We start from the raw sequence: 20,328 nt of genomic DNA on the forward strand, positions 1-20,328 counted from the left end.
ATAAATAGAAAATTATTGGATTTTTAGGAATTTGGGTTTTAATAGAAATTTGTTCTCAACTTCAGCACAATAGTTGTGGAGGGAGATTGAAGAATGGAAACTCCAAGCAAGCAAAAGTAAACTACTTGTAATAAGTAGTAATTTTGTTAAGTACAGAAAGCTGATCCATTCATTCTGTCAACCTGAATCTAAAGGGCAGGTAAACTGGGGAATATTCGTGCTTGGGCTTGATTTCCAGCGTGTTACTGTTGGGGATAGAAAAGAATTATGCAGTGGGTGGGTGACTCGCTCGTAGCGGTCTAATTTAAAGAAAAACGAACAGCCACCATCTCCGCATTTAGAAGGTCAAAAGCCAAAGCAGTAGCATTTGCAATCTCTTCCAGAGTGGTGGCAATCCTCTGAATGTCAACCTCAAGTTGAAGGGTGGCATAGGGAGGGAAGAAAATAGTTAAAAGGCGCTGAAAGGTAGCCAGAGTTCAGTTTCTACGGGGTATCAGAGCCTCAAAAGGTGAAGTTTGGGAGTGGCAAAACAAAGGGACAACATACCCTAGGACTACAAGACCAACATTTGACAAATCGTTTGTCAGTGTGGAGCAAACCCTGTGATTGAGGGGGAACATAATCTAATCAAAGATTATCTTTTTATCACCTCTATTATAAAAACAGACCGTGTCTATCCATGTTGTTAAGCGTAGTAAGAGTATCTTTCCGTGAGGCAATCTGCCAAGTGAGGTTCTGTACCTAATAAACCTGAGCATGATGAGGCAGCAGACAATAAATAAGTGCTTGGTCAGCCAGTTTCTCATTGTCCTCTACCTGCCGACTAGTCGCAAAATAACCCACCGACTAGTCGCAAAATAACCCACCGACTAGTCGCAAAATAACCCACCGACTAGCTGCAAATAAATTCCGCCAATTAGTCGCAAAGTAACCCACCAACTAGTCACAAATAAATACCACTGACTAGTCACAAAATAACCCGCCGATTAGTCGCAAAATAACCTGACTCTCACAAAATAACCCGACTAGTCGCAAAATAAACCGCCAACTAGTCACAAAATAACCCACTGACTAGTCGCAAATAAATCCCACCAACTAGTCACAAAATAACCCACCGACTAGTCACAAATAAATTCCGCCAACTAGTCGCAAAGTAACCCACCGACTAGTCGCAAATAAATCTTGCCGACTAGTTGCAAATAAATCCCACTAACTAGTCGCAAAATAACCCGTCGACTAGTCGCAAATAAACCCGCCAACTCAGATAGGTTGTACAAAAAGGAGAAAAATTGAGAGAAGGGAAAAAAAGGAGGGGAAACATGTCCAGAAACCTCGTGAAATAGAGGTCCTGACGTCTATGCCAACCGTTGGGGATAGAAAATAATTATGCAGTGAGTGATTTGCTCATAGCGGTCTAATTTAAAGAAAAATGAATCGCGCCACACAAACTTTGAGATATTGACTGTTTATTTTTGAGCTCACGGGGAGAGAGACATCGACCTAACGGTCACAAGTCACTCCGAAGAGATACAGAGATTATATAGGTTACAATAATTTAACAATTAGCAAACTGTTAATTGTAGTGTAATAAGTAAATGGTCACTTTGCCCAGGTCACTAGCCCCAGTAATGTAGTGTCTGGACGGTGCTAGTTAGCAGCTGATAAGCAAGTGTTAGTATTACAGTAGATTCCTGTAAAAAGAACAGCATTCCCATGGTGGGAAAGAGTTCACTATCAGCTGCAAGGCAAGCCACATCACTGAGCCTGGGAATGTACAAACTTAAAACAAGCAGACACTAATATGAGATTTAAAATGGATTCCAAGCTTTTGATATATGACAAGATGGTTGCTTTGGCTATAACTAATCTCCCACAGTTACCCAGTGAGATGTAATATAAGCATCCTGCAGAGATTTATCCCTTTACATGGAGCTAATATTTTCTTTTTTTCTATGCTTTTCCTCATATTAACCACCTTGTACATTTAAACTTCTTTTTAATCCTTCAACTGGATAACTTCTGAAGGTTTAAACACATGCCAAAATGCATGCTTTCATTTTTCATCCAAAGTGGGTTAGTCTCCACACAAATGGGCAGAAGGGTTAAGTACCGAGTCACAAATATAACTGAGAATGACTCAGGTCTCAAAGCACAAACTCAAAAATCATCTTGCGCCTGATCCATGAGTTAACATTGTACGATGAACCATGATAGGGTTGATTTTCTTTGCATTTCAAATAATTTACAGTCTGTCTCAGTTAAAAACAAAATGAGAACTGTTCAGTATTTCATAAATGCAAACTGATTTGTCCAACATAATCCAAATAAATAGGTAACAGCCTATTCCAAAAATCCCAAATTAAGTTAGCATTTTACCATTTGTTTATTTCACTTAGTTGTGTTAAAAGGACTGATCATTGTCAGCATTTCTGACAGATTAATTGCGTCTGACTCTAACACTGTACCTAGTATCATTTGTTACATCTGTACACATGAGAGTCAGACACACTGACATTTTTGCTGTAGAGATAGCAACAGTTGTTTGCTGGTCTTTTCTGCTTTGGCAGCTGAGTGATCTATAGGTGCAGAAGCGCTATGGATTTGTAGAAGTATGTGTCAGGCAAACATAAAAACATGTTTTCCTCTTCTGACGGACAAAAGTTATCTGCAGGCAATGCACCTTCAATGGCAAAATTCAAAACCTAAGTGAGACCGATTTATGGCCTTAATTAATTACTGATGAAGGTTGATGGATTTATAAAGGATTTTCTTAAGGTTTATTGCAGACTTATGAGATATAAGCAAGTGTCACTGTTCACACGAGTAGAAACATGCAAAACAGGGAAGCCACTTTGTAAGTGCATTAACTTGTATCATTAAATGTAACAAATGGCAGAAAATCTCTTCCTGCATTAAGAATATATTTCAAAATCCTTTGGATTGGACGTTATTGCTTATATTGAAATAGTGGCAGCATTCAAAAATGGTTGTGAAGCAGTTTTGGATATTCTGAGGAGTGTATTGCAGTGCAATATAAATGCATAATTTCATACACTATTAATATGATTAATAATCTTTCATCCAGATCTATTCCAAAAGTACATTGCTGCACACAAACATAGAAGAACCTGAAAAGGAGGAAGACAGCAGGGACTGAAATATCTTTAGTGTCAGCTTTCTTTCAGTTTGGTGGTGAGTTATTTTATATCATTGTTAACTGCACAAAAACTTGAACATTCCATTCAACCAAACATAAAAGATTTCAAATAACTTGCCTTGGAGAGGTACATTTGGATTTGAGGCTATCTGAAGAATTGGCTTTGATCTTCAAGCATGAGCTCATTTTTTCAAAAACGCACTGGTGGAACCCTATCAATCATTTTACTGCTAGTCAAAGGTGACACTTTTTTCCTCCTGCCTGGAAAAAATTCTGAATCAAGACAAACAAACAATGATATCCAAATATTCACTAAAAATAAGTTGGGAGTGTGAATCACAAGCATCTCTAAGAGACGGTGTCCACTTTGGTCAGTGTAACATTGACACAAAAGTTCTTTGTTATTTCAGAAAAAAAATAAATTCTACATACTAACACAGATAGACAGGGTAACTTGTTTAACACAGCAGGCCAGTAAACACAACACTGCTGAACATGGTTCTCCATCTCCTTTATCTATAGAAGATGCCGTTCATTATTATGTAAGCTGAATGATTTATTAAGAAATCAGTAAAGATTCTCCCGCATGGGCAGAATTTTGAAAAAATATCGTTCTTGAGATGGGAGGATGGCTGGTACATGCAGCAATTATTACCTACCCCTAAATGCCCAATGTGATGGTGAACCGCATTCTTGAATTGCAGCTGTATATTACGGTGTGGGCAAAAACCAAAATGTCACTAGGAGGGAATTTAACATTTTGACTGGGTGCCAATGAAAGAATGGCAATACAATTCCAAGATGGTGTGTGGTTGGAGGGGAACTTGAAGATGGAGTTGTCTTGATGCGTCTGCTGCCCACGTCCTTCTAGGAGCAGAGGTCATGAGTTTGGAAGGTGCTGAGAACAAGATGCTGAGTGCATCTTGTAGATGGTAACATCATTACCACTACATGCTGGTCATTGAAAACTGCCAGGATGTTGATCATGGTGAATTAAAAGCAACACTTGCTATGCAATCATATGCTCACTGGCGCTCAATTTGGGTTCCGCCAGGCTGACTCAGCTCCTAACCTCAGTACAGCCTTTTACAGCTGTGGTGAGAGTGACTGACACTGACATCAAGACAACATTTGACCAAGTGTGACATCAAAGAACTCCAGCAAAACTGGTTTCAGGGGTGAACTTTGCACTGGTTGAAGTTCTACCTGGCACAAAGGAAGATGATTGCGGTTGTTGGTCTGTCATCGCAGTTTTAGAACATCTCTGCAGATGTTCCTCAGAGAAATGTCCTGCGCTCAACCATTTTGAAGGCCTTCCCTTCATAAGGTCAGAAGTGGGATGTTCAGCATCATTCACAACTCCTTAGATACTGAAGCAATACATGTCCAAATGCAGCAAGACCTTGACATATCTCTCTAAGGTTTGGGCTGACAAGTAGCAAGTAACATTGGTGCCACATAACTGCCAGGTAATAGCCATCTCCATCAAGAGAGAATCTAACCATTGCAGTTGACATTCAATGGCATTACTATCATGAAGCTCCCGTTATCAACATCTTAGGAGTAACTATTAACCAGAAACTAAAGTAGATAAGCCGTGTAAATACTGTGGTTACAAAACCAGGTCAGAAGCCAGGAGTCCTGCAGCAAGCAATTCACCCCCTGGCTCCCTAAAGCGTGTCCACAATCTACAAGGCATAGGGCAGGAGTGTGATGGAATACTCCCCACTTGTGTGGCTTAGTACAGCTCCAATAACACTTTACAACTATCCAGGACAAATTGATTGGAATCACATCCACAAACATTCTCTCCTCCCACCACCAACACACAGTAAGAGCAGTGTGTACCATCTACAAGATTTACTGCAGAAATTCACCAAGGATTCTTCGATTACATCTTCCAAACTCATGGGCACTACTGTCTGGAATGGTGCGGGCAGCAGACACATGGGAAAACCACCACCTGCAAGTTACCCTCCAAGCCATTCACCACCTTGACTTGGAAATATATCACCATTCCATCAAAATCCCTCCCTAACAGCATCGTGGGTGTACCTACATCAAATGTACTGCAGTACTTCTACCACCACTTTCTCAAGGGCAACTAGGGATAGGCAATAAATGCTGGTCTCGCCAGCAACATCCACATCCAACAAATGAAATGAAAATAAAATTGCCTCAATAATAATGCTGTTGAACGCCCAGAGATGGTCATTGTTGGCACAACTGTCACCTAGCAGCTTTCAGCCCAAGCTTTTATGTTGTCAGGATTTTGTTGCATGCAGGCACAGACTGCTTCAGTACCTGAGGAGTTACAAATAGCACTGAACACTGTGCAAGCATCAACAAGCACCCCCACTTTTAACTTACGTTGGAGGAAAGGTCATTTCTCAAATAGTTGAATATGATCAATAGGATAATACCCTGAAGCTGACTTGCAAGAATTTGTTGGGACCGAGATAAATGACTTTAACATACAACTACCTTCCTCAGTATTTCCCCAAACAATGGATTTCCCCCCTCCTACTGACTTCGATTTTATTGGGGTTTCCTGATGCCCACACGTCAAGCACTGAGGAATCAGAACTATGAGAACATAGAAGGCATGATTAGTAAGTTTGCGGACAACACCAAAATTGGTTAAAGACAAAAAGAAAACTGCAGATGCTGGAATCCAAGGTAGACAAGCAGGAGACTGGAAGAGCACAGCAAGCCAAGCTGATGCTGCCTGACTTGCTGAGACATCAAAACTGGGGGACAGTAGACAGTGAAGATTTTCTAAGAATACAAAGGGATCTTGATTAAATGGGTCAATGGGCTGAAAAATGGCAGATGGAGTTCAATCTGAATAAATGCGAGGTCTTGCATTTTGGTACAACAAAGAAGGGTAGGGCTTATACAATTAATGTAGAGCCTTGGGTGGTATTGTAGAATAGAGAGACTTAGGGGTGCAGGTACATAATTCTTTGAAGTTTGCATCACGTATAGGCAGGGTGGTTAAAAAGGTGCTTGGCACACTTGCCTTCATTGCTCAGTCCTTTGATACAAGAGTTGGGAAGTTAAGTTGAGGTTTTTTTTTTAGATTAGATTACTTACAGTGTGGAAACAGGCCCTTCGGCCCAACAAGTCCACACCGCCCCGCCGAAGCGCAACCCACCCATACCCCTACATCTACATCAATAATTCATGATTTTTAGATTAGATTAGATTAGGTTGTACAAGACATTGGTGAGGCCTCTTCTGGAGACTGAGTCCAGTTCTGGTCACCCAGTAACAGGAAGGATATTATTAAGCTAAAGAGCATTCAGAAGAGATTTACCAGGATGTTGCTGGGTATGGAAGGTTTGAGTTATAAATAAAGACTGGATTGGCTGGAACTTTTTTCACTGCAGTATAGAAGGGTGAGAGGCAACCTTATAGAAGTTCATAAAATAATGAAGGGTATTAATAGAGTTAATGGCAGCTGTCTTTTCCCTAGGAGGTGGGATTTCTGGACTTGGGGGCACAATTTTAAAGTGAGAGGAGAGAGGCTTAAAAAGACATGAGGGGCAATATTTTTACACAAGACTGGTTCGTGTATAGAATGAACATTCAGTGAAAGTGGTAGATGTGGGTACAATTACAACATTTAAAAGACATCTGGATAAGTATATGAATAGGAGAGGTTTGGAGGGATATGGGCCCAGAGCAGACAGATGGGACAAGTTTAGTTTCAGGTTATGTCCAGCATGGACTGTTTTGACCGAAGGGTCAGTTTTCTGTGCTGTATGAGCCAAATGACTCTAAGTACATATTATAAAAGAGTATCATGAAAAGGCAACTCTTTCAGCCTGCACTGAGTCACCAGGAATAGATTAAATCTATGAAACTATTGGAGTTCTGATATAGAATGTTGGGATCAGGCTGTATTCGTTTGGTTGCTGATATATGAGAACTCTTGAGTAAACATGAATGAGGCGATCGACGTTACAGTGCACTCTTGCATCATTGTCACATTTCATCTTGGCATTCAGCAATTTTGAAGTCAAGTGGAAAAACTAATCCTTACATGCTAAAACTTTGGTTGGAATAAAAACCACTTGTCCAGCAATTAAACAAAGCAGCTAAATCAGCTCAGTGAAAAGGAACACTCAATAGTATGCACGCTGATGTGCAGAAAGCTTAAATTCCTTAAATTGTATGGGATTACAGTATGAGAGAGGTGAGGGCCTTATATGTCACAACTATGTCTAATAAACCTTAGAATCATAGAATCCCTGCATTTGGAAGCAAGCTATTCAGCTTATAGTTTCTATATCAACCCTCCGAAGATTATCCCACCCAGACCCATCTTCCTATCCTATCCCTGTAACCCTGCATTTTTTATGGCTAATCCCAACCCATAGTCCCTGCCACCTAGCCTGCACATCCCTAAACATTATGGGTAATCTAGCATGGCCAATCCACGTCACCTGCACATCTTTGGACTGTGGGAAGAAATTGGAGCACCCGGAGGAAACATTCACCGACAAGGGGAGAATGCACAAACTCCACACAGTCGCCTGAGGGTGAAATCGGATCCAGCTCCCTGGTGCTGTGAGGCAGCAGTGCTAACCACTGAGCCACTACACTTCCCATTGGCTTTAAATTTTATAAAATGTTTTAATTTGAGGACCTGGTTCCCTTTAAATGATACAGAATATTTTGAATCAAGGCAACGTCTTAAATAGCAACCACAGGCAGCACGGTGGCACAGTGGTTAACACAGCTGCCTCACAGCGCCAGAGACCCGGGTTCAATTCCCGACTCAGGCGACTCTCTGTGTGGAGTTTGCACATTCTCCCCGTGTCTGCCTGAGTTTCCTCCGGGTGCTCCGGTTTCCTCCCACAATCCAAAAATGTGCAGGTTAGGTGAATTGGCCATGCTAAATTAGTGTTAGGTGAAGGGGTAAATGTAGGGGAATGGGTCTGGGTGGGTTGCGCTTCGGTGGGTCAGTGTGGGCTTGTTGGGCCGAAGGGCCTGTTTCCACACTGTAAGTAATGTAATCTAAAAAGCATAAATTAATAATTCGTCTTTAAGGGAAAATGTTGGAATAAGTCAAATAAGATTAACACAGCATAGGTTTCAAATAAGCACTAAATTATTCATGAATTACTACAAAATTAAAGTTAAGGATAGAAAATGAACAGCTCTTTATACTGTATTGGTCGCTGGTAATCAAGCAAAGAGTCTGGTGAAAAAACATGAATATTTGATGATCACTAGGTCCTCAAAGTTCACCACCCTAGCCAGTAAAAGATAAAAAAGTTCTTTCAGGAAATATGAAATATTTGCATTTGCAAAAGTAACGGTCAGGTAATCTGTCTGGTGCAACTTACTGAACGTGTAAATAATGTACAGGCTGTTCTGCCACAACGCGCATTTCATTGACATGATTGACAAATTGGGAACACTGTTTCTAAAGTGCGAACTTTTAAGACCAGCGATAGCTGTAACGCAATTACATCGCCAATATCTCATGTGCTGTTTCTAAAGCGTGATAATGCAGGGTTACACAAGAACGCAACCATCACATTATGAAAGAACTACCTGTATCTCTTAGTAGGATGACAAACCAGAGTCCTGATGAGCAAAACAGTAAATTTGTCTGCGAACGAGCAACAGAAAATAGAGGAATGGAGATGTGGGTGGAGAGAGAGAGAGAGAGAGAGAGAGAGAGAGATGGGTGTGCCAGAGGTTTCAGCACATTTTATTTAAGTTTAATTTCCAATAATTTATGCCTAACTCTTCATATAGCAGTCAATGAGCAATAGACAAGTTCTATTATCCATCAGTACATCCAGGTGAAGAATTATCTAGACTCGAAATGTTAGCTTGCTCTCTCTCCATGGATGCAGTGATCTCCATTTGTTTTCAGTCAGGAAATATCATAACACCTGCTCAGATTTAGGAAGATGAATAAGGAACTAATAAAGAAATCAAGTAAAGTTACCAATGCAAAGTCCCTTAATCCAACACTAAAGATATCTGAGAAATGGCAAGATATAAGAAAAGCCTTTTCTGAAAGAACTGTATTTTGTTGAAAGCATTACTAATCATTTTATGCAAATAATGTGTACAGTTGTATTTTTCATATAAACATCCATTTATATCTGAGAATCAAAAATTCCAAGCCGAAACAAGCACTTGCATAATTGGTCATAGATACATTGTGCAGCTATAACTGTCAATTCCCACTGCAACAAAACTGTTTTCATTTACTGGCAACACAAAGATGGAAACATTATAAATCTTGATAAGTTCTGAAAAAGTGCAAGATGACAGTCTCTCACTCCAAATTTGAAAGTGTAACCTAAGCCCAATGCCAGGAATGAAAAGTCTGCAATGTGTTTTGAAAAAGGTACTCCTATCCACACACTCTAAACAATTAAGATTTGGCAGTGGAGGATATCTGGCCTCAATTATTGGCACTGCAGTGTAGTTCAAGCTAGGCACTGTACGTTGGGGTGATTAGCTGCAAACTGATTGTGCAGCTACCTATTGGAAACTGAAAGTATTATATAAGCACAGATACAGCCTTCAGTGGGAAAACCACTGAACCTTCTCCATTTCCTCCTGGATTAGCGCCACAGCATCCGATCAGTTCTCATTTCTCTTCAATGAAGGCAGCTTATGTTTACACAGGCAAGGACATGACAAAGTATTAAATAAGCTCTTTGCACTCCAGAATAGTGAATGAGTAGAAAGGCACAAACCATGTACAGCTTCCTTTTCCTTCAGTTGCTAACACTAAGTGATTTGATTGAGATTATTTAACAGTCTGACGTTTCATAAAGCATTACATTCTCATTCGTTATTACTTACATTCTTTAACTTGAAATGGTGGATAATAATGTAACAGGGTTCGACAGGATAAACACAGGAAACATGTTCCTGATAACAAAAGAGCCCAGAGCAGTCCTTTAGGACTACAATGACGAGAGATTTCTTTACTGAGTGTGGTGAGCCTGCAGAATGCTCTACCACCGAAAGTACTTATGTATATCATACAACCCTTACTACACAGGAGGCGGCTATTCGGTCCATCGAGTCCACACCTGCCCTCTGAAGAGCATCCCATCCAAACCAACCCCTTACCTCATCCTGTAACCCCATATTTACGTTAGCTAATCCACCTAACCTATGTATCTCTGAACACTATGGACATCTTTGAGATTAAAACATTGAATGGTTTCAAGAAGGAATTAGGTATAGTTCTTAGGGCTAAAGGGATCAAAGGTTATGCATAGGGGGAAAGTTGTTACTGAGTTGGATGATCAGTCATGATGATATGAATGGTGGAGCAGTCTCAAAGGGCCAAATACTCCTGTCTTCGATGTTTCTATGAATGTATGGCTTCTCAAAAAGCCTGATGTAAATAGGTGACTTTCTAAAACTGAAACCCATGGAATATGGCAAGAAACAAAGCAATAGCAACATGGTACAAAATTGACAAGGACTGAAAAGTTGTGATGAATTTTTATGATTTTTCATTCCAGAGGGAGTGTCACTGTGGTGTTTCAAGATTCAGTACCAGGTTCATTGTGCTGAATTTTAACTGCCCTAATTTGGGGTAAATGGTCCGCTTTTCAACTTGTAGACACTTTGGAACTTAGAAATGAACACAGAAGATGATGATGACAGAACTTAAGAGGTCATACATGTGGATTCTTAACAGGTAAAATTTAACATAGGGAGGTAGGAGGTGATATACATCTGTAGCAAGAATGAGAACAACAGTTCAAGCTAAATGGGACAATGTTAAAGGAGTTGAAAGAATAAGGGGGCCTGTGGTGTCTGTGTAAAAATCTACCAAGGTGTAAAATTGGTTGTTCGGCCCAACAAGTCCACACCGACCCTCCGAAGAGCAACCCACCCAGACCCATTCCCCTACATTTAACCCTTCTCCTAACACTACGGGCAATTTAGCATGGCCAATTCACCTAACCTGCACATTTCTTAGACTGTGGGAGGAACCCGGAGAAAATCCACGCAGACACTGGGAGAATGTGCAAACTCCACACAGACCGTCACCTAATTGAACCCAGGTCTCTGATGCTGTGAGGCAGCAGTGCCACCGTGCCTGTTGGAAGATAAAGTAAGAGCAGTCCGAACTTTGAAGACTGGTTTGAAGAAACAAAGCCTTGCTAGATGTCAAGGTGTCACAGTTCTTATTTGATTGTAGGACCACCCCAAGTGCAACTGCAGAGAATACACTGATCATCGCTAATGGGTAGAAGACTTCACACCAAGTTGAGTCTCATCTCCCTGGACGGTGGGGGTGAGGTAAAATGGCAACAGGAACGCCATTGTTGGACTCAAGATTCTGCCAAGTGAGACAGACAGTTTGATACAGGGGGTGAGATTTGGTGCAAAAATCATAGAAATAGGCCTGTGTGGTTAAGACACGTGGTCAACATGAGGTTAGGCCCAGTGACGTATAACCTTAAGGTAGTCGCGATGATCTTGAACAAGCAGGTGGATCATATGAAAGCCGCAAATTCGCAAAAAGAACGGGAGCAACCCGGAACCCTCAGAAAGGCTGCCAGAACCCATGGGTTCACCCGCTCCATCAAGTGCTGGCGAGTCCTCAGTTAGCGATGGACATGACAGATGCCGCCGCCTCAACGCTTTTCATGCGGAAGAAGAGAGTGATAATCAACTGAGGTGCTTCTGGAACATGAAGCGCGCTGCTGTATGTTGCACGCTGCTCATATTGGACACTGAGTCGAAAGAACCTGACCCAGTGCTAAAACACCTCAGGAGGTGCTTCAAGAAAAAGGACCAGCGTATGTCCGTAAACTCGGAGGGAGAAGTAAGTAACAAGGTCAGCCAGCTGGACCTCATAGAATGAGTTTCCTGATTGACGCTGTTAATCTGGTCCATTCACGGAGTTCTGACTGATGGATAATAAAAGGAAGTGTCAGAGATCCTGGTATTCCAAGAGCTGACTCTGAAAAGGCAGTACTAAAGTCAAGGACTGTTCATATGTAAATAAAGAGTGACAGGATACCGCCCCCTGGAGTTATTTCAGTGTCAGCTTAATGTCGAGCTTTGAGCCTGGACAGGTCATTGTCTTCCTAACAGCAAGGAGAGGATGGAAAGTCCCACCTACTGCCATCGCTCCAGAAGCACCATTTCCTCTGTTGGATAGAAAGCTCTGACCCACAGGATGGGAATGATGCAAAAATCACATAATGTAAGACCAAAAGGAGATTGCATCAACTCGGGCATCTGATCCTTAGTGGCACGAGGAAGGCCTTTGCAAGGGACACAGTATATCTTCAGTGGAGGCTGATCAGTGGTTGGCTTGACCTCATTTCTCCATTGGGCTCATGGGCAATATAGAGACCAGCAAGCAAGGCTCTACCGAACTTCCATGAATCTCTCAAAAACATTTGATACAGTGTGTAGGACAGGGCCTATACTGGTACTAGAGAAAACTAGCTGTGCCCCCTTGTTTCCCAGTCTCTCTCAATCAGTCAATGAGAACATGCACAGTGCCATTCAGTTCAGCAACTCCACCTTTGGCAGTTTGGAAATCAAGAATGTGGTGAAACACGGCTGTGTCTTAGCCCTTACTCCATGCCTTTTTTCCCCTCTATCATCTAAACTGTTGATTTTCCTGGAGTGTGCCTCCTCCGACAATCATGTTGGAAACTCCTCAACCGATTATGATTGAAAGCCAAGGCAAAAGTATAACATACCCTGATTTGAACATTTCTGTATATGGACAATTCTACACTGGTTACTTAAACAGAAGATCAGCTCCAAAGTCTTGTGGATCATCAGAATATGGGTCGCGAGTGTCGTGCTGGAAAGGCACAGCAGGTCAGGCAGCATCCGAGGAGCAGGAGAATCAACGTTTCAGACATAAGCCCTTCATCAGTTTCCTGACGTCAATTCTCCTGCTCCTTGGATGCTGCCTGACCTGTTGTGTTTTTCCAGCACTACACTCTCGACACGGATCTCCAGCATCTGCAATCCTCACTTTCTCTTAGATCACCAGAATGTGTCATGTTCTCCATCAGAATCGGTGTCAAGAAGTTATGGAAGAGTGCTGTGTCCCTGCCTGTGAAGCAGTCAGCACTTTCTAATACTTAAAGTCTGTGGCAATAGACAGACAGCCTGTTGAACAAGAGCTATATTGGAGAGACTCTGGCCAACGAACAAAACTGTCAAGAAAAGAAGCAGGAAACCAACCTGCAGCTCAAGATGATTATTTACAGGGTTTACAGTCTCAGCACATTTCCATATGATAGAGAAAACCTGGACATCTTTCACATATACTAAAGGTTTAATAATATCCATCTCCATGATCTTTTTCTTAAATATTTCTTCATGGGTTGTGGACATCACTGGCTAGGCCAGCATTTATTACCCGTCTCTAATTACCCAGAAGGCAGTTGAAAGTCAAACATATTGCTGTGGTTCTGGAGTTAGATGTCAGCCAGAAAAGGTAAGGATGGCTGATTTCCTTCCTTAAAAGGACACTAGTGAACCCAGAGGTTTTTACAACAGTCGACATGATCACTCTTGGGCTAACCCTTTCTTTTATTCCAGGTTTTGATTGAATTCAAATTTCACTATCTGCCTTGGTAGGATTCCAACCCATGCCCCCAGAACATTCATCTGAAGTTCTGAATTACTAGTCTGGTGACATTACCACTAAGCCACTACCTCCACTTGTCTGTGTTGTCAGTTTTGCATGGAATGACGCAGCCATGAATGAAACAGATCTTAATAGGGCAAACATGCCAGCTTGATCGTGCTTCTTTGCCTTAAACACCGATTGAAGATGTTGTATCTCCAAGGGTATATGATATGTGGACTTGGCCCATGCCAGTAGATCAACAGGGTGTGGAGAGCTCCAAATCAAGAATGCTGCCAGCAGATATATAAACGCTCTCAACATAATGATGACAAGTGAAAAACTCCACCTGACAATCAATGGAAATGGCAGCACAAGCTTTGGGTGGGAATTTGCCATCATGATGGCATATTGTTTCAGAAGCTACAAAGCAGATCCCAACTCCGCAAACAAGGTTCAGCAGATGTTACCTTGTACCGACAGACAAGGCGAACTTCATGTAATGCAGATGCAACAGACTTTGCGTTTCCAGAATTGTCTAGCTCAGCCATCAAAAGAAGTGTAGCACATGATCCACTCTGACATTCACAGGTTGCATTGCCGTGCTCAAGTGGTGTTCTTCAAGCTGAGCCAGACTGGTGAGGTGTTCACTTGCATCAGAATACTCTGCAATTCATATGCTCCACTTGTAAAGCCAGTTGGAGCACCTGTTGAAGTCCAGTTGGGCTTCAGCCAAAGGCATTTTTGCACAATTACATCATTAATCCCATTTAGCAAATGGTCTCTAAGTATCTCATTAAGGGTTAAACCAAAGTCACATGCTGCTATCAGTTATCTTAACCTAGTCAAAATCCTGATACAGATTCCAATGGTACTTGAATTGCCAAGTAAAAATAATAGTGTCTCAGAATTAGAGGTGACTTGAGGGTCATAATATTCCTTAGCTATGTCCATCAATTCTTAAAAGGTTTTGGTATCTAGTGCCTGAGGGAAAGTTAGGCTCCTAATAACAGAAAAAGATGCAGCTCCACAGGCTGTCAGGAGAATTACTTGTTGCTTTCCGTCTGCCACAATGTCATTTGCCCAGAAGAAATAACTCATGTTTTCCACAGGCTGGGCCCAAACCTCGATGACAGCGTCAAATGAGTCAAGCTTCACAAACAATGGCATGATGTAAGAAATGCTTACCCCAACTCAATTAGACTGTTATGAGCGAGTTTATTCAGGAATGTGCTTTCGTCTCGCTGCCACTGAAATAACTCCACAGATGTCAGTATCCCATTACTTATATTGAACAAGAACAGTCCTTGACTTTAGCACTACCTCTTCGAAGTCAGCTATCAAAGTGGCAGTAACTGTGATATTCCTTTTTTTTATATTTTCTTTTCTCTTCTTTATGATTATTTCCCCCCAGCAGCCATGCTATGTATGTGCAGGTGTCAGACACATTGAAAAACAACAAGTGTGTAAATCCTTATTTATGTACCACTACCAGGAAGAAAGGAAACACCCGAGTGGCCAGTGACAAGCACCCTTCTCGGAAGGCAATGCTGCATTATTCAAACAGTGAAGGGGAGGGCAGGGATTAAATCAAAATAGAGTTGGAGGGGGAAGATATTCCTCTTTTTATCTGTCAGCCATGGCTACCTGATTGGACCAGATTAACAGCCTCAATTTGGGAACTCATATTCTACAAGGTCCAGCTGACTGACCTCGTTACAATCACTACATGAAAGATAAGTGCAGAAGGTCACAGTCACATACAGATATCCATCTCAAGTGAATATAGCTTGGCGTAGCACCTGCCTGTCCCTGTCAGTGAATGAAATTCGTAAATGAAGTGCAAGCAATTTTGTTGACATGGTGTTAAGTACTCTTTTGATCATGCAAAGTCAGCAGTAAATTGCATTTCTTCCCATAGATTGCCGCATTTCTTGCTTGCACACTATAATGCTGTAATTCACACAACTGCATGAGGCTGTCACATCCTTTCGGATTAGGAGACAGGCAGCAAGATGGGTGAACTGCTCTTTTGCCTCAAGGACCAGAGTCATTTTGTAAGGCGTCTAAAATGCTTTTTGTTTCTGTTTTAACTCATTGGCAAACATGGTGACTTCGACTTCAAAGATGACAGACCACACAGACTTGAGTGTTCTATTAATGTTATCTAGGGAGTCCTCAGATGGGAGGGACAGTCGAATAACATCTGACATTCTTCATCATTCTGGACAGGGAATGTTGACCTGCAGCATGCCACAGTCTTTACATTTGTGTGAATTCCATGGTTGTGCCTTTATCCCTACTACTGAGAAATGACTGATCAGCATTGCAATCTGCTTATGTTGATGATTGCCCTGAACGGTAGTGTTGGTAATACAAAGTCCACACTGTATACAAAGTTCCACTAACCATTGTGGATTTATTTCACCTTGCCAAAGCCATTACCTCCAAGGCTTGATTACCAAGTAACTCTGTCTCATCCTATCCTCACATTAAAGTTTCCCATGTGACAGATGCTTCAAAATGTTCCTAACAAAGCAGTGAATAAAACATAATGAAGTATCCTGGGCTTTGTAAAGAGATGTATGTTTTCTAAAAGCCAGGAAGCTACCATAGTCCATGTATTGCAGAAAAAGGCCATTTGGTCTATCGAGCCTGCACTGACACTCTAAACAGCATCCCACCCAAACTCAGCCCCCTATCCTATCTGTGTATTTATCATGGCTAACTCACCTAGCCTACACATTCCTGGACAGTCTGGATAATTTAGCACAGCCAACCCACCTAATCTGCAGTATTAACTACTGTGCCACCCAATAACTTAATTCACTGGAATAAAGGGCCCAATTCTGGGCACCACTCTGGGCTCCAAAGTGACAATGCAGAAGAGTTATGAATAGTTCCAAGATGAGGGACTACAGGAACCTAGACATACTTCAGAAACTGGGGTTGGTCTCCTTAGAACACAGAAAGCCGAGTGCACATTTGATACAGATGTTCGAGTTTTGGAAGGTTTGGATAGAATAAATAAACAACAGATGTTTCCAGTGGCTGAAGATTTTGGTAGCCAGAGCATATTTTTAAAAAGCCAACAACCCGGGGGTACATGAGTAAAATCATCTTTACGCCAATGAGTGGTGAAGGTTAGAATTTACAAGCTGGTAGTGTGGGCGAAACCAATGCAAAAGTATTTTCAAAAGAGACTTGCAGTAAAAAAAAAATCCAGAAAAGGAAGCAAATCATGAGGCCTGAAAGAGTCACAAACAGACTCAAGGGGTGAAGGATCACTTGCTATGCTGCACTATCACTCTTTTAGCACAAAACTATTTTGAATTGTATTTTAAGAATAACTATTTCCAAAAAATGAAGGCGGCCTCAGGTACTGAAAACAGGTTATCTATAACTCTTATTTATTATATGGATCAAGCTGGTCCTGAAGTAACACAGTACAGGGGTGAGGAATTACTTGATTAATTTGATCACTGAGTATCACATAAATATTTTTAATCCTGCTAATGTAGAGCATCTGTGAATACTAGAAACATGCCCCCTGCAAAATCTGCATTTGACCTTTAAAGGACATGACAGTAAATTTCAGTCACATAACCTTTTCAGAGGGATGATACGGAAAACAATTTTAAGCAAAACTCTAAATGCAAGCTAGAGACAGCTGAAAGCCAGAGAAAACATAGCTCATTCATTATATTGCTTAAAGCTGAATGACATAGCATTCGAGCCACAGCCAGATGCTTCACTGAGGGGACTTAGTGACTTGTAATGTTGGAATACATGAAGAGCCACGACTAAGATCACATGTTAGTATCAAGTGTCTGGAAATAAAACCCAGACACTCCCACAAACTTCTCATTTTCTATGGGTGTCAAGGAATATGGAGAGAGCGTGGGAGTATGGTGCTGAGAGACAGGATCAGTCACATCATATTAAAAGGGCTCGTTGGGCTGAACAGTCTATTTTGCTTTCATTTTCTGTGTTTCTAAAATCTGTCGACAGAGGATTTTCTTCTCTGGAGTAGTATGACAAACTGTAAAAGGCAGTTGATGAAATTTAAAGGAGTTTTGCTCAAGATTTTGATTTTCATACTCCATTCTTTCATTGTGTTTCTATAAAAAAAAGTGAATTATCCAGGTAGCAGAAATCCAGTCTGTTTTTCTGCACTGAAATGCACTTGTAGTGAAAAAGAATTGGATGAAACAAGGATGTTGCTGAGACTAATTCACTGAATATTGGCTCCCTACAGCTTTCACAATTGGAGTCACCGCTCATAGGGTCTGAGAGGACTCATGTTGGATTAGAATGGGATGGACAGTTAGAAGTCATTTGATATTCATATTCACCAATAAAAAAGCATAATTGACAGCAACCGTCTGGCCGGCTAAACTTATTTGACATTTTCAACAGGAATACCTCAAGGCTCCTTTGTCTGTGGCCACCTTGAATTTTGCTTCAATGCTAAAATGGATAGACCACAGCATGCAGCAAACGGTTTCTAAGCAGTTAATTTAAGATTTGTGAAGGCAGCTCAAAAAAAAATTTAGAAACATACAACTCCTGAGGCGACAGCATCTGTAACACACCAAAATGTTTAAATGTATCCTTGCTATAAGTGTTTTATGGACATTAATATCTCACCATTTTACGCAACAGCATGTCATTCGACCCACTGTGAGCCAGCCACAGTTATGGAAATAATTTTTGTTAGAAGCAGCCAACATTAGCTCTTAACTCTTGCAAGCTGGACAGCTAAGGCTGTAAGTGGGGAAATCTCTGCCAATCAATCAAGATCGTGTAAGACAGGAGATCCACACTGCTCATATTCATCGACTTTTCATGGTCCATACACAATCAGAGCATACTTGCACATTTCATTTTCCCAGAGAAAAGAGCTGTGCACATTTCCACAATTCCCACTTCATAAATGAAAGAGTAAATCATTTTCAATTGCATCCAGCATGTATTCTTCTCTATTGTAGAAATGATCACACAATACTTTACCTGGGGTGGCCGTATGTCCTATTTAATACTGATTCATGATTGGTACCAATGTCTTTTATGCCTATATTTTTATTTTTCAAAAATCGATGGAAAATTAATTTGCAAACTTTGACAGAGGTAAAATAAAGGTTGACGCAGCCTCACCTGTCTGTAGCCTATCATGATCATTCTGACCAAAACGATGTTGATGTGGGTGCCCAATGATTCATCATGGTAGATTTCATCAACCTGTAACAAGAGAACCAAATGATCTCAAGTTGATAGAGTATATAAAAGTGAACACACAGTTGTTAGGTAGGCTACACATAAATGATTCTTAACCACAGCTTTGTGCTTAAGTCTATGAATACACATCCTTTGTTGAGGCTTTACGTCCATACATTGTCCCTTGATACTCAAGCTGTTAGTTCTAGGCATGCTAAAAATGGGACACAAGAGAATGCCTTTTTCTCTGTAATTAACAACATTGCAGAAATGCTTAATTTTGAAATTTTCAACTTTTGGCGAGTGATTTCATGAGCTGGTTATTAATTAAGCTGTTTTCGATGGCTTGGAGATCTCTGGGAATTTATTTCTATGTTTTCTAACATTGCACTTCATACATGAACATTTGTAAAACTGAGATTCATAGAATCAAATCCCTACAGTGTGAAAGCAGGCCATTTGGTCCATCAAGTCCACACTGACCCTCCAAAGAGCAACCCACCCAGACCCACACCCTTCCACATTCCTATAACACTGCATTTCCCATGGCTAATCCAACTAGCCTGCATATCCCTAGACACAATTTAGCATGGGCAATCCACATAACCTGCACATCTTTGGACTGTGGGAGGGAACTGGAGCATTCAGAGGAAACCCAGGCAGACATGAGGAGAATGTACAAACTACATAGACAGTCGTCCAAGACTCGAATTGATCTCGGGTCCCAGGTGCTGTGAGGCAGCAGTGCTAACCACTGAGCCAGTGCGCTGCTTTAATTGTGAAGATTGGGAATATTAATTCAATGTTTTACAGCTCAACACACTTGGAGTTGCAAAATAATACTCAACTCATTCACTTTTGACCCCCAAATCAGGCTCAATGTAACCACCAGAGAAATACAGTCAGTAACCAATGTTGTAAAGGATTTAAAGAGCTAATACTACTTATCAATGATTCCTTGACTACCATCAAATAAGATTCAAAGAGTTTAAGACTCAAAACTCCAGTTTTTTTGCATTGCTGATCAACAATGTAGCGGGGAGGTGGTGGCATAATAGTATGGTCACTTGCTTTGTAATCCAAAACCTATAAGATATGGGCTCGAGTCCAACCATGGCAAATGTTGAAATATGAATCAATGAAAAATCTGAAATTAAAAGCTGGGCCTAATAGCAACCATTGCTGAAAAATCCACCTGGTTCTTTCATGTTCTTTAGGGAAGGAAAAATGCCATTCTTATCTGATCTGGTCTATATGTGACCACATAGCAATTTGGTTGACTCTTAACTGTCCTCTTAAATGGCATTTGTTCATGTAGCAGTTACGGATGGGAAATAATAGCTGG

At 41.1% G+C, this 20,328-nt stretch overlaps 1 protein-coding gene across 7 annotated transcripts in view; it reads right to left on the reverse strand.

Moving 5' to 3' along the window:
* adamts14 (ADAM metallopeptidase with thrombospondin type 1 motif, 14) overlaps window positions 1-20,328 on the reverse strand; it is a 203,173-nt gene that overhangs the window by 63,162 nt on the left and 119,683 nt on the right. For all 7 annotated transcript variants that reach the window (XR_015754287.1, XR_015754286.1, XM_087982533.1 and 4 more), the window contains exon 5: window positions 18,924-19,007. Coding sequence is in view for 5 of the 7 variants with exons in the window: in XM_087982533.1 (XP_087838659.1) it covers window positions 18,924-19,007 (84 nt within the window). In the remaining 2 variants the exon portion in view is untranslated. The remainder of the gene's footprint in view (window positions 1-18,923; window positions 19,008-20,328) is intronic.

This window comes from Chiloscyllium plagiosum, unplaced genomic scaffold (genome assembly GCF_037043375.1).
Source record: "Chiloscyllium plagiosum isolate Xiang-an unplaced genomic scaffold, Cpla_swu_hap1 HiC_scaffold_43, whole genome shotgun sequence".
Lineage (NCBI taxonomy): Eukaryota > Metazoa > Chordata > Chondrichthyes > Orectolobiformes > Hemiscylliidae > Chiloscyllium > Chiloscyllium plagiosum.